The 12,512-nt window shown below is 46.3% G+C and overlaps 2 protein-coding genes and 1 non-coding gene across 3 annotated transcripts; 2 read left to right on the forward strand and 1 right to left on the reverse strand.

Moving 5' to 3' along the window:
* Positions 1 to 715: 715 nt before the first annotated feature.
* Positions 716 to 8,370, reverse strand: rcc1l (RCC1 like). Its single transcript, XM_028420915.1, has 12 exons — positions 8,215 to 8,370; positions 7,344 to 7,638; positions 7,036 to 7,165; positions 6,796 to 6,924; positions 4,314 to 4,380; positions 3,404 to 3,455; positions 3,097 to 3,181; positions 2,823 to 3,004; positions 2,632 to 2,719; positions 2,353 to 2,526; positions 1,971 to 2,056; positions 716 to 1,731 (listed from the first exon to the last, which is right to left on the reverse strand). Exons 2-12 carry the CDS (start codon positions 7,635 to 7,637, stop codon positions 1,654 to 1,656), a joined length of 1,365 nt encoding a protein of 454 aa, XP_028276716.1. The 5' UTR covers position 7,638; positions 8,215 to 8,370; the 3' UTR covers positions 716 to 1,653.
* Positions 8,371 to 9,667: 1,297 nt separating this feature from the next.
* tlcd5b (TLC domain containing 5b) lies at positions 9,668 to 11,757 on the forward strand. Its single transcript, XM_028420916.1, has 3 exons — positions 9,668 to 9,717; positions 10,517 to 10,712; positions 11,213 to 11,757. The coding sequence occupies exons 2-3, from the start codon at positions 10,523 to 10,525 to the stop codon at positions 11,755 to 11,757; spliced, it is 735 nt and encodes a 244-aa protein (XP_028276717.1). The 5' UTR covers positions 9,668 to 9,717; positions 10,517 to 10,522.
* Positions 10,009 to 10,080, forward strand: trnac-gca (transfer RNA cysteine (anticodon GCA)). Its single transcript has one exon. It is a non-coding gene; the product is annotated as a tRNA-Cys (tRNA).
* Positions 11,758 to 12,512: the final 755 nt, after the last annotated feature.

The raw sequence follows: 12,512 nt of genomic DNA on the forward strand, positions 1-12,512 counted from the left end.
AGAGGTGCTGCTGTCCTTAGTCTGAATTTATGACCATCTCGTACCAACCGGAGCTCTTTCCAGAGAGCAGAAAAACACCTGATCTCATCTGCCACAGCCTGAACTGCAGAAAACAAAGTTATATGACACACTAGGAAATTACTTCTTAATACATTCAATATCCTCGAATTACTTTGATTTTCTATAAAACTTCCTAACACATAAACACTTATGAAAATCACATTATTAAGTGATAAACACATTTAAACATGAATACTTATATATCTGAACACACTGCATGTTAACACCGTGCAGAATAAATTCTTTCACCCTACACTACATATACGACATGTGCTCTGTTCTGTAAGAGCCCACCAGCTAAAGACAAAAAAAAAAAAAAGTGACAAAGATTTGACTCACCCCGCCTCTCGTATTGATCGCAGGTTGATGCTCACTCAGTAGTTTTGTCATAAATACAGCTCTGCGCCTTCCACTTGTCATGATGATGGATGGTCCTAAACACCAGAGCTCAATGGAGAGAGGAGAGCACAGCGACGGCAAGCAGCAACACACACTGCTGTGTGAGACACAAACTGTCCATCAGCTGAGCGAGAGGATTGATTATTAGTTAGTTATTTACTGATCATTCTCAACAGTAACCGAAGAGAGTTAATGTAGCAGTAATGACATGAAAGCACAGAGAAAGAAGTGACACGTTATTGATCTGACATGATTTATTGCACTGATTAAAACGCTCCATATTAAAGCTATTAGCTGGGAATATTTACAGTATTTTGCAGCAACTTTAGTTTAATTTTCATAATATATATAATGTGAAAGATTCTAATCCCTGACTTCAGGTAGACCAAAGAATATTAAACCAAACGTTAACTTCCTGATGTCTGAAATGATCCCAGTGTTTGTTTGAATGTTGACGGCGCAGTGAATCACTTCCTGCTCTGCTAGACTTTTTCATGTGTAGGAGGAGATACAGACGAGGAAACTGCCGATATATTTTACAGTTTTAAACATCTGAAAGTCTGTTTTTTGGAGCCACATCACATCTCTCACATCAGGGCTACATCAAACGTTTCGTTTCTCAGATGGTAACATTTTTAAAACACCTAAAAGTGGAAATAATAGTGGGAAAATAAAGCAGGAGATCCACACGTTATAAATATTTACATTTTTAGATTCTACAAACAAGTTACTGTTACCCTAGCCTGCAGAAAGCCTGAAGATCAGACAAAAACCTGCTGAAACTTTGTCAATTATGGCTTCCAGTTGTGCAGATTTCAGTGTGTCTGAGTCCAAAGTGACATCATCATCAGATGTTTTGTTTTGTCCAAAAACCAAAAATATGAATTTTATAATGAAGCAGTTTCTCATTATTTGGCTTAAAAACAAATGAATCGATTTAACAAACAAGTCGCTAACTTGATTAACTGATGGCTCAGCCCTGGCTGTGTTATTAGAGTCTTCGACACCACCTTCATGCAGCGTGGAGCTGTGTCAGCGACAGTCTGCCGCTCTGCTGCACTCTGACGTCACCGCTCGACCAAGGGACACAGGGCCCCGTCCCCTGCAGAGAACAGCTGGCTTCAAGACTCCAGAACGCCTCCCCTGAGGCGCCGGCAGGTCAGCGGGAGGCCTCAGCCGAAAACGTCCAGCTGCTCACAGCAGGGACTGCGCCAGCGCCACCATGTGGTCAACACCGCACGCTACATCCACCACCTGGCCGGGCATGGTCACCTGACAGAGGATCAGAAAACAGCTTCACAACACGTCCTGTGAGCACCGAGGAGGTTTTAATGTTCCCACTTCTCACTGTGAGCTCTGCACCTTCACATCCTGTTAAAATGTCACGGGGCAACTTAAATTAAACTCTCTGCAGGGGTATGTCTGACTGACAAACAGCAGGACGAGTAACCACAGACATATTTTATGTTATTTATTGCTAGTGTTTTTATGACTGATAGAAGTCGTCTTACTCTCCACGGGAAAAACTGGTCGTCCGTCTTCCCGATGCCCAAACAGCCTCGCATGTTCTTCCCCCACACGAAGAGCTCGGCCCGATCTACGGCGCAAACCAACACACGTTAGCACGCCGTGAGCCGCCTGCCCGCTGCTGTGCAATGATTAATTCAGGCGTTTTTCAATGCATTTCTTAGAAAGTTTAACCACAGCTGGCTCGACATCACAGAGTCGCTGGAAAGAAGCTATGACACTGCATCCATTTTAACTCTCAGAGCTGCCTGCTGGTCCAAAACACGGAGATGAAAACAAACCATGTTTGCTGACTCAGCAGTACAATACTTCCACCTCTGGCTGAATGACTCGTCATCTTATCGTTAAAGTAAAATGCGCTCCTACCTGTGACCGCGGCGAAGTGGCTGAGGCCACACCTGATCCTGGTGACGGCCGCCGACGGGCTGAACTCTGAGCGTCCAAACAGCGTGGGGGGAATCAGCTCCGGCGTCGCAGATTCTGAGAGCTTCGGGCCTTTTCCCAGAATTCCATAGCCCCAAACAAACACCTCTCCTTTTTCTGGAAACATTCACACACATGTATATGTACAGCTGGAAACGTGTGGATGTGTGGTGCCACCAAGAGGCCGTGGCTATTATTATTATTCATACTGTGTGAACTGACCGTTGAGAATGGCCACCTGTGAGCCGCCGCACGCCGCCTGGACAACCTTCCCGCAGCCTTTCAGAGGAAGATGACGAGGCGTGTTGATCTGAAAGAAGAAGCGATGCACAGACAGTACAGCCATGATGTGAATCTGAATTCTTTTTGAATCCCCCCGGACGCCCTGTTTTTTTTTCTCTCTCTCTCTTCACCTGTGTGGCCTCAGTGACCGCCGCCAGCTGCCGGTACTCCGAGTTGCCCCATCCGAACAGCTGTCCGTCTCTGGAAACAGCCAGGCTGCAGTCTCCGTACGTGCTGATCTGCTGCACCTCCACCCCGGCCAGATCCCCGCCCACTTCTACCGGAGTGGAGCTGATGTTGTGATGACCCAAACCTGCAAAAAAAAAAAAAAAAAGACACAACAGCTGAAGCAATCTGTAGAAGGAGCTGCAGCGTGTTGTCTTTGTTTTTGTGAACCACACTGACCTGTTTGTCCGTCGGCGCCCCATCCACAGGCGAACACTTTCCCCGTGTCTGTGAGGAAGAGGCTGTGGTCCTGCCCACACGCCACCTTAGACACAAAAAAAATGATGCATCAACTCCACAGATGTTAAAACTACATTTACAAGCTTGTTAAAAATGGACTGGCAGCATGCATGTGGGATGGAATTAATTAAACATTTACTAAATGGACTTCTGTGCAGCACCAGAGCAAGATGACACCCTGTGGGTGCTGCTGAGAAGGTCTCATTCAGGACGGGAAACCAGAAACAAACCGTTCGTCATGGCTCACCTGGACGACCCGGCTGCTGAAGCCTTCTATCCTGTGAATGATGTGACTGCCGCTGTTGGGACACGACAGAGAAATAAACGTCCCGTCACTCAAAGACGGCGGGCGCTAACACAAGGTCACGGCGGTGTCGCTCTGTGACCTCCTGCACACATTTATACCAACACTTTTCATTTCTGATGAGGCTGCTCAGTAAAAGCAGCAGCAAACGTTCCACCTGAGACCTTCTCATTCCTGACTGGACTTGTTGTTCACTTTAATACAAATCCTGCATCTCTATGGAAAACGGCCCAACGATGGCTGCAAGGAGAGAGAACTCACACGTCTTTGGTGCAGTTTAACACAGTGAGAGTGACACAAATGCCAAAAAAGAAGACAAAATTATTTTTAGAAAAATTGTAATTAACTGGAATCAACGTGTGAAACATTTTTCCAAGAGCCCGCAGGTGTAAAATCTGGAGTCCCAAATGCCATTATTTTAATTTTTACAACTTCCACAAAGCAGCTTTTCTCTACAGCATGAGATGTAGAAAGATCAGTGACTGCTGCTCACATGTGACTCTTGTCCTCCTAGTTACTAGTGATGTCTGACACAGATGCTCTGAGACGAGCTTCAAACTCGAAGCAGCATTTATCTTGAATCACTGCTTCAGAGCTTGCTTTGGTGCAGAAAACAACAAGAGACCGATGTTGTCCCCGGAGTGAATCTTAGTAGGAGTTATAGTCATTATTATTGTCATTGTTTTGCTGTCCTCTGTGTCACCACTAGATGTCACTGAAACAAAGCTGTGAATGAATGAAGTGACTCTGTGGGTTGGTTCAATGCTGACTAACTGAACATTCACTGAATGTGGAACAGAGCTCAGAGCTCAGTCTGTCAAAATAAGACGAGAGAATTAACCCTTGGACGCACCTGTAGACTTCATCTTCAACTATCTGCCTTCCACACTGGCCGTATGCATTGTTGCCCATGCTGAAGACTATGAGAGAACACAGAGAAGAGTGTGAATCAGAGGAAGCGTCACATCCAGCTTCATAAATGACACAAAAATAAAACATTTTAAGACCTTTAACGCAGGAAAGTGTGACTGATAAACAAGGGGTTAAAAAGCAGGAAGACGCTGCTTGTTAGAAGTAGTAGTCCAGAGGACCCTAATGGGCTGTTTGGATGAGATGTAACAGCTGCCTGATAATCATTCATTCTCAGTGAGCAGTGGGTGGATGAAGTAAAAGGACACACAGACTGACAGGTGGCTGCAAGCAGCACAATACCAGGTGTTTAGTATTGTATCCAGCAGCAGTTCTCTGCTAATGACTCTGCCTCTGTGTGGAAAGGACTGAGGAAGATCACCAACTACAAGCCCAAAGCCCCCCACTCAGCTGACGACCTGCAATTAGCCAACAGTCTGAACGAGTTCTACTGCCGCTTTGATGGACTATCAGCCAGCCCTGACACCTCTCCACACCCCATCAACACGGACATCCACATCAAAGATACCCCATCAGAGTCCTCCTTGCCCCCCTCCTCCTCCCCCTCAGCTGCCCTCTCAATCCTGGAGGAGGATGTTAACAGGCTGTTCAGGAGACTGAACCCCCACAAGGCTCCTGGACCTGATGGTGTGTCCCCCTCCTCCCTAAGACACTGTGCAGATGAGCTGACTCCAGTGCTCACAGACATCTTTAACACCTCTCTGGAGTCATGCCATGTGCCAGCCTGCTTCAAATCCTCCACCATTGTTCCAGTTCCCAAGAAACCAAGGATCACTGGTCTTAATGACTACAGACCTGTGGCACTGACGTCTGTAGTCATGAAGTCCTTTGAGCGCCTGGTACTGTCCCACCTCAAGACCATCACAGCCCCCCTCCTGGACCCCCTGCAGTTCGCCTACAGAGCTAACAGATCTGTGGACGATGCTGTCAACCTGGCTCTTCACTACATCCTGCAGCATCTGGACTCCCCGGGAACCTATGCTAGGATCCTGTTTGTGGACTTCAGCTCTGCTTTCAACACAATCCGCCCAGCTCTCCTCCAAGACAAGCTGTCCCTGCTGCATGTTCCAGACTCCATCTGCCGGTGGATCACTGACCTCCTGACAGACAGGAGACAGCATGTGAGGCTGGGGACGAATGTCTCGGAAACAAGGACCATCAGCACCGGTACCCCCCAAGGCTGTGTACTTTCCCCTCTGCTCTTCTCCCTGTACACCAACTGCTGCACCTCCAGCCACCAGTCTGTCAAGCTGATTAAGTTTGCTGACGACACCACCCTCATTGGACTCATCTCAGACGGGGATGAGTCTGGACAGGAGGGAGGTGGACCGTCTGGTGTCCTGGTGTGCTGACAACGACCTGGAGCTGAATGCCCAGAAGACAGTGGAGATGACAGTAGACTTTCGGAAAGTGCCAGCTCCATCACCCCCCTCACCCTGACAGACACCTCCATCTCCACAGTGGACTCTTTCCGCTTCCTGGGTACCACCATCACCCAGGACCTCAAGTGGGAGCTCACCATCAGCTCCCTCATCAAAAAGGCCCAGCAGAGGATGTACTTCCTGCGGCAGCTGAGGAAACTCAAGGTGCCAGCCAGGATGATGGTTCAGTTCTACACGGCCATCATTGAGTCCATCCTCACCTCCTCCATCACAGTGTGGTACGCTGGGGCCACTGCCAGGGACAGGCACAGACTGCAGCGTGTTGTGCGCTCTGCTGAGAAGGTGATCGGCTGCAGCCTGCCATCTATCGAGGACCTGTACGTCTCCAGGACTCTGAGGCGTGCAGGTCGGATCACAGCCGACCCTTCTCACCCTGGACACGGACTCTTTGAGCCACTCCCCTCAGGCAGGAGGTTACGGTCCATTCGGACCAGAACCTCACGCCACAAGAACAGCTTCTTCCCCTCTGCTGTTGGACTGTTAAACTGTAATTAATGCACTGCTCTGCACTGTCTTCAGAAGGTCACTTTAGTATAGTCACTGCACAATGACGACTATTTGCACTGTTTACTCCATCTTGCACTACTTGCACACGAGTACCACCTCACCGATCCATGTGGTACCTGTTACATTATTACATTATTACACTGTTCCATTCGATCATATAAGGGTCTATGTTTACCATTTCATCTGCACAGTATTTTATGTTCTGTTCATTGTATGTCTGTTACGCCATGTCTGTCATGTCAATTTAGCCTTACTGTAGTTTATTTACTTAATTTTATCTTAGTTTTTATCTTATTGCATGTTAATTGTTATATGTTCTTTGTATGCACCAATCACTAAGGCAAATTCCTAGTAATGTGAACCCCCTTCACTTACATGGCAATAAACATGATTCTGATTCTGATTCTGATTCTGATTCTGGAGGAGGAGCTATGGAGGTGGTGGAGTCCTGCTTACCTCCTTCTTGGTCTGTGAGGACCAGTGAGTGAGCGCGACCACATGCGACCTGAAGTACTCGGGTCTGCAGAGGCTCCACAAGAGGCAGCGCCACCGGAGACGGCTCCAGGACGTAGTCGTAGCTCTTGACTGCTCACACAGGGAAAAAAAAAGAGCATAAACATGTGGATGTCTGTTTGTGTGTGTACATGTTTTCAGTCTGGTACAAATGAATAAAACAGTGTCTCTGGTCTGTCTTACGGCGTGTGTGTTGGGTCCGCTGGAAGCCCAGCTGAGAGTCCTTGTTTAGGCCCATGCCCCACAGTTTGGTCACATCTTTGGTCGAGGATGCAATGAGCGTGAAGCCGTAACCACAAGCAGCAGAGGTGATCTGTGACAGAGGAGCAGCACACGCATCAAATGTGTCGCAGTTATGCTTTAAAATTAAAACCCGCAGACGAGGTGCAGCTCAGCCATGACTGATTACTGAGGCAGTGAGAACCTTACAGAACACTGTTCCAGACTGCAGAGAGAACATCACATCATGAACATCTTCACGGGGACGCTACCTGCTCTGCGGTCTCCAGGCGGTGAGGAGTCAGCTGGTATTTTTTGGGTTTTTTCCTGCCGCTGTCCGGCACCACAAAGCTGGGGATGCCCAGCGCCCCGGTGAAGCTGAAGCCCCACACGAACACTTTGTGTGTCCGTTTTTTGTGTTGGCCAACGTACTGAAACACCGGACCGCCGCCGCCACCGCCGCTCTTCTCCTGAGGCCTGGAGGCTTTGCTGAGGGTGGCGTAGCCGCAGACCTGCAGGCCTGAGTTCACGTGTCGAGAGCAGAGTCGCACACATGGAAGAGACATCCTGTAAAAAGACCCGGGAGAGAAATAAACGACCTGCAGGCAGCACTTTGACACAGTTTGGGGCATTAAGTTGAAAATAGATATGTGTGTATGTCTTATGTTTTTTGTGCATTACTAGAGAGTAAGACACATCCTTCCATGAGGTTTGACAGCTTCTTTTTTATAGAGAGTATGGCATGACAGCTGCTGAAAGGATTTCCATAAAAACATGAATATAACATAGAAGAATTTGTGTCTTATTTGTCAATTTATCACACATAATATGTGAAAGTGAGCATGAAGGTGCTGAAATCAACATTATAACTGATAAATGGTCCCCGAAGGAGACGCTGCTTGACTGAATGTCAAATATCCAACTTTAAACTTATGACTTTGAAATTACGGTGAATTTAAGCGATGTTTAGGCTGCTGAATCTGCGCCGAATTGAAAAACTATATATTTTCTTCCCTATAAATTAATGTGACATGCTCTACACACACTGACTGTTTAACAGCACCTTGTTAAGTTTTAAATTATCTGTAAAATTAATGTAGTTTCACCTCGTGTTCAAACGCTGCGTGTCCACATGCGACTTACCTTTAATTCCTGTTAACGTGACGTTTGTAAAGTGTTTAACGGAAGAAAACTTAACTTAACTAAGAGCGGAAACTGTACTTAAACATCTAAAAAAAAGAGGATAACATGTTTCAGTGTCATTCTCGCATCTTTATTTACCGAAACACACCCGGAAGAGAAAAACTCAATTTACTTCCGGTATCAGACGACACTCGGGCCGCCCACAGCGCCGCCTGCTGGACTGGAGAGCGCTGGCCTCAAAGGGTGCTGAAAAGACATGCAAAATGACAACACAATAGTATATTATGATAAGAAAAAATAAATAAAATACGATAAAGAAATATTAATAAAATAAAATAATTTAACCACACAGGTGCATAAAATAAACACAAACAACACAAAGGAGGCAAAGATAGAAAACAACCAGAGAGTGAACAAACAGGTGGCAGAGATGCAAATGAAAACAACAAGATGCAAATAGACACAAGCAGGTGGAAAATACCCAAATGACCACAGGGACGCACACAAAAATGAGATTCAAAACAAAAATACAAAGATACAAAGAGGTGACACAAACCTGTACAATGAGACACAAATAAACACAAAAAAGATGCAAAAACAGCAACAGAACGAAAGAAAACAATAATATGAAAACACACAGGAGACTAAATGAATGCAAACTAACCACAAAATGAGGGATAACAGCAACACAAAGACAAACAATGTCCAGACAGTGTTGAATTTCGGATTATAGCACACAACAAGAAAATGTAGGGGGATAAAAAATACTTTAAAAAAATACAAAAGGACACTAAAGCACTGCCAAGAGAGGCAAAGGGTGAATAAACTAAATAAGATTAAATAAAGATTGAACTTTTACCATTATCCCCTGTTTCATCAACTGCAGTCTAAAAAATGTGTATCAGCTTCAGCTGTCCAATAATCTGCAGTAGTGTGGGATTAGAGGTGACCAGGATGTGGGTTAATGCTGCGGGAGTGTCAGGTGAGGTTAATAACCTGTAGCAGCAGCAGAGGTGAATGAAAAGCCAGCTGAGTCACACAAACTTCTCAGCCGAGTATCATTTTTACTGAAGACAAGAGGAGCTTCAGCTGGATTTCTACCCAGAGAGGAGTTGTTTTTGGTTAAATCTCAGACGAGCACTACGAGCCGCTCAGAGGACTCAGAGTCAAACTTTAATTTTTGTGTGACTTCATCGAGATGTAGCGGCCATGTGTCCCCCGTCCTGTCTAAAAGCAGGTATCTGCAGAGAAGAGGAGGCTGTAATCCTTTAAGAGGATCAAGTCTGAGATCCAGGGGGGAGGGAGGCAGAATCCATTAACTGTCTATAGTAACCTGCACATGGCTTTTTTTTTCTCACATCTTGGCAGAGTGTGTGTTTGAAATGTGCTGAACTGTGAGCACTTTGTGTCTTTATGGAACATTAACAGTGATGGAGGATTTTTCCACAAGTGACCGAAATCTGAGGAAGACCGAGAGGAGGAGGAGGAGGAGGAGGAGTTAAGGTGAGTCTGAGGTGAGGGAACATGTTGTTTTTTGGTTTCACACAGTTCAGCTGCACAAATGAGTTTAATACCTTTAAATCTGTTTATTTATAACTGACATTTGTACACTTTAATGTCATATTTAAACAATCACAGCTGTTTATTATTCATTACCTGTGTGTGTGTGTGTGCACAAAGTAAATGGTAGCCACTGACAAATGTGTTGATAAACACTCATATCTGCTTGTAAAGTGCATTTTTTAAAGGTTGAATGCACATTGTTGTTATCATAGCATTCATTAGGTCATATACGGGGGTATAGCTCAGTGGCAGAGCATTTGACTGCAGATCAAGAGGTCCCTAGTTCAAATCTGGGTGCCCCCTAAAATCTATTTATATGCAATCTCCCCATTGTGGGACAAATAAAGGTTTTTCTTAATCTTATTTACACACACACATATATATATATATTGATAAATATATATATGTGTATAAATATATATGTGTATATATATGTATATATGTGTGTGTGTATACAAACTGTCAGGGAGCTCCCTAATAGCTGAAAAGGTGCTGTATCTTGTCATCTAATGCCTGATAAGGAGACTTACATCAGCAAATGGCACCCTCTTGTGGTGAATAAGTGCATGCCAGGAAGTTGTCTCCATGGTAACCCCCATCCCACAAGTGTAGCAGTGTTGTTATAATGATTGATAAATTATTCTGATGGTAACAGCATTTCATCGTAATGCTAACAGGCATGTGATAACAGCCATTGAATGGGACCTTATATGTGTCTACTGCTGTGTTCTGCGTACAGAGAGCCATGCTGGTGCTGGAGGTGATCTGCAGCCTGATTGGCTGGCTGAGTCTCTACCTGTTGTTCTGCTTCACCTTCCGTCAGCGCGCGCCCGAGTGGAACTGTCGCCTGGTCACGTTCTCCCACGGAGTCCTCATAGTGCTGCTGACGGCATACGTGGTCTTTATAGACGGACCGTGGCCCTTCACACATGCAGGTCAGAGCATCATCTTCATATTTTCTATTTATATACAGAAAATGAAATCAGACCCTCTGATGCTTGTTAATAAGGCTATAAATAAAGATCAGTGCTAATCAAAGCTTCCTGCTGTCCTCACTGAGGGTCAGACAGTCACACAGGGCTGTTACTGCTGCATCCACATGATGTCCACGTTCATTAAATCATTTCCAGTTTTGGAGGATTGGAACAGTCATTATGGGAGTTTAGAAAGTACGATATCTCACCTCCAGAGTCTGCTGGGACTTTAGGCAAAAATGGGCCCCTCCAACTGGGGTCCAACTTTAGACGGGGCCCTCATAGGGAGGTCTCCTACTGTCATCCTCTCTCCTCTGGCCTCAGGTCCAAAGCCTCTGCATGCCTTGCCTGCTGGAAAGCAGGAAGCCATCCATGAGAAAGGGGGTGGGGCTTCATCTTTCTGTGGCTCCTCTCTGCTGCCCCCCAGTGTTCAAAGTTAAACCTTTACTTTGTGTATTCAGGCACTGAAAACACGGAGATGCAGATCTTCGCCCTGGCCGTCTGCCTCGGCTACTTCTTCTTCGACCTGGGCTGGTGTGTGTGCTACCGCACCGAGGGCCCCGTCATGTTGGCGCATCACATCGCCAGCATCGCGGGCATCCTGTTAGCGCTGCAGATGGGAGCGTCCGGCTGCGAGACCTGCGCCGTCATCTTCGGCAGCGAGATCACCAACCCCCTGCTGCAGAGCCGCTGGTTCCTGCGTCAGCTGGGTCTGTACGACAGCCTGCTGGGAGACGCCGTAGACCTGCTGTTCATCATCTTGTTCGCCACTGTGCGGATCGGGGTGGGGACAGTCATGTTTTACTGCGAGCTCACCTCTCCCAGGACCTCGATGGTGATGAAAGTTGGGGGTGTGATCATGTACGGACTATCGTGGGTGTTCATGGTGGACATCGCTCGGTTTGGCTACAAGAAAAGTAGAGCCAAGTACAAAAAGTGGAAGGAGAACCACAAGCTGAAGGAAAGCAGAGAGACACTGGGTGGACATTCAGACAAGACAGACTGAAGACTGTCCAACCTTACAGCAGAAATAAACATGTTTACAGCCTGGTAATACAGTCTTTTGGTTTCTTTTTATGACAAACAGGAAGAGATTTTACGCAATTATTTAACATTAAACTTGTTTGCGTGACAGACAGGTGCCAACTCAGATTACAAGCTGCCTGCTTACATGACTGTCCACCTCAGCTTCATGCCCGCATTTGGACTAACCAGGAGTTTAGTCAGACTCTCCCCCCAGAGGCGGAGTGAGGAGCTCCGTCTTCCGGGAGAAGTTTTGGAGTAGAGTGGCTGCTCCTCTGCGTTAAAGAGGAGCAGCTGCAAGTTGAGGTGGTCAGCACAGCTGGTTAGGATGTTCCCTATAGACACTAGGACATGTCCCAAAGGAAGGAGGCTCTGGGGCAGATCCTGGACCCACTGCAGGGTTAGGTTCATAAGTATTGGAATGATAAGTATTGGAATGAGTGTGGCATTAACCATTCAGGAACTAATAATAACACAATGACAAACAGAAGGTCTGCCTTTAACACTTGGATACAAATCTTGTGCATGTAATGACGGCTGGAGTCTGGAACCCACGGACATGACAGTCTCCGCCCTTTGTCGGCTTTTACTGCAGCTGCCTTCAGATGCTGCTGGTTCGTGGCTTCACTCCGGTCTTCAGTAACTGAACAGCAGCTCTGTCAGATTGGCCAGTGAAGAATATCTTCACTTATTTTCCTTGACAAACTCTTGGGTGGTGTGCTGCTGTCCAGTTTGGAT

The sequence above is a fragment of the Parambassis ranga genome, chromosome 14 (assembly GCF_900634625.1).
Source record: "Parambassis ranga chromosome 14, fParRan2.1, whole genome shotgun sequence".
Lineage (NCBI taxonomy): Eukaryota > Metazoa > Chordata > Actinopteri > Ambassidae > Parambassis > Parambassis ranga.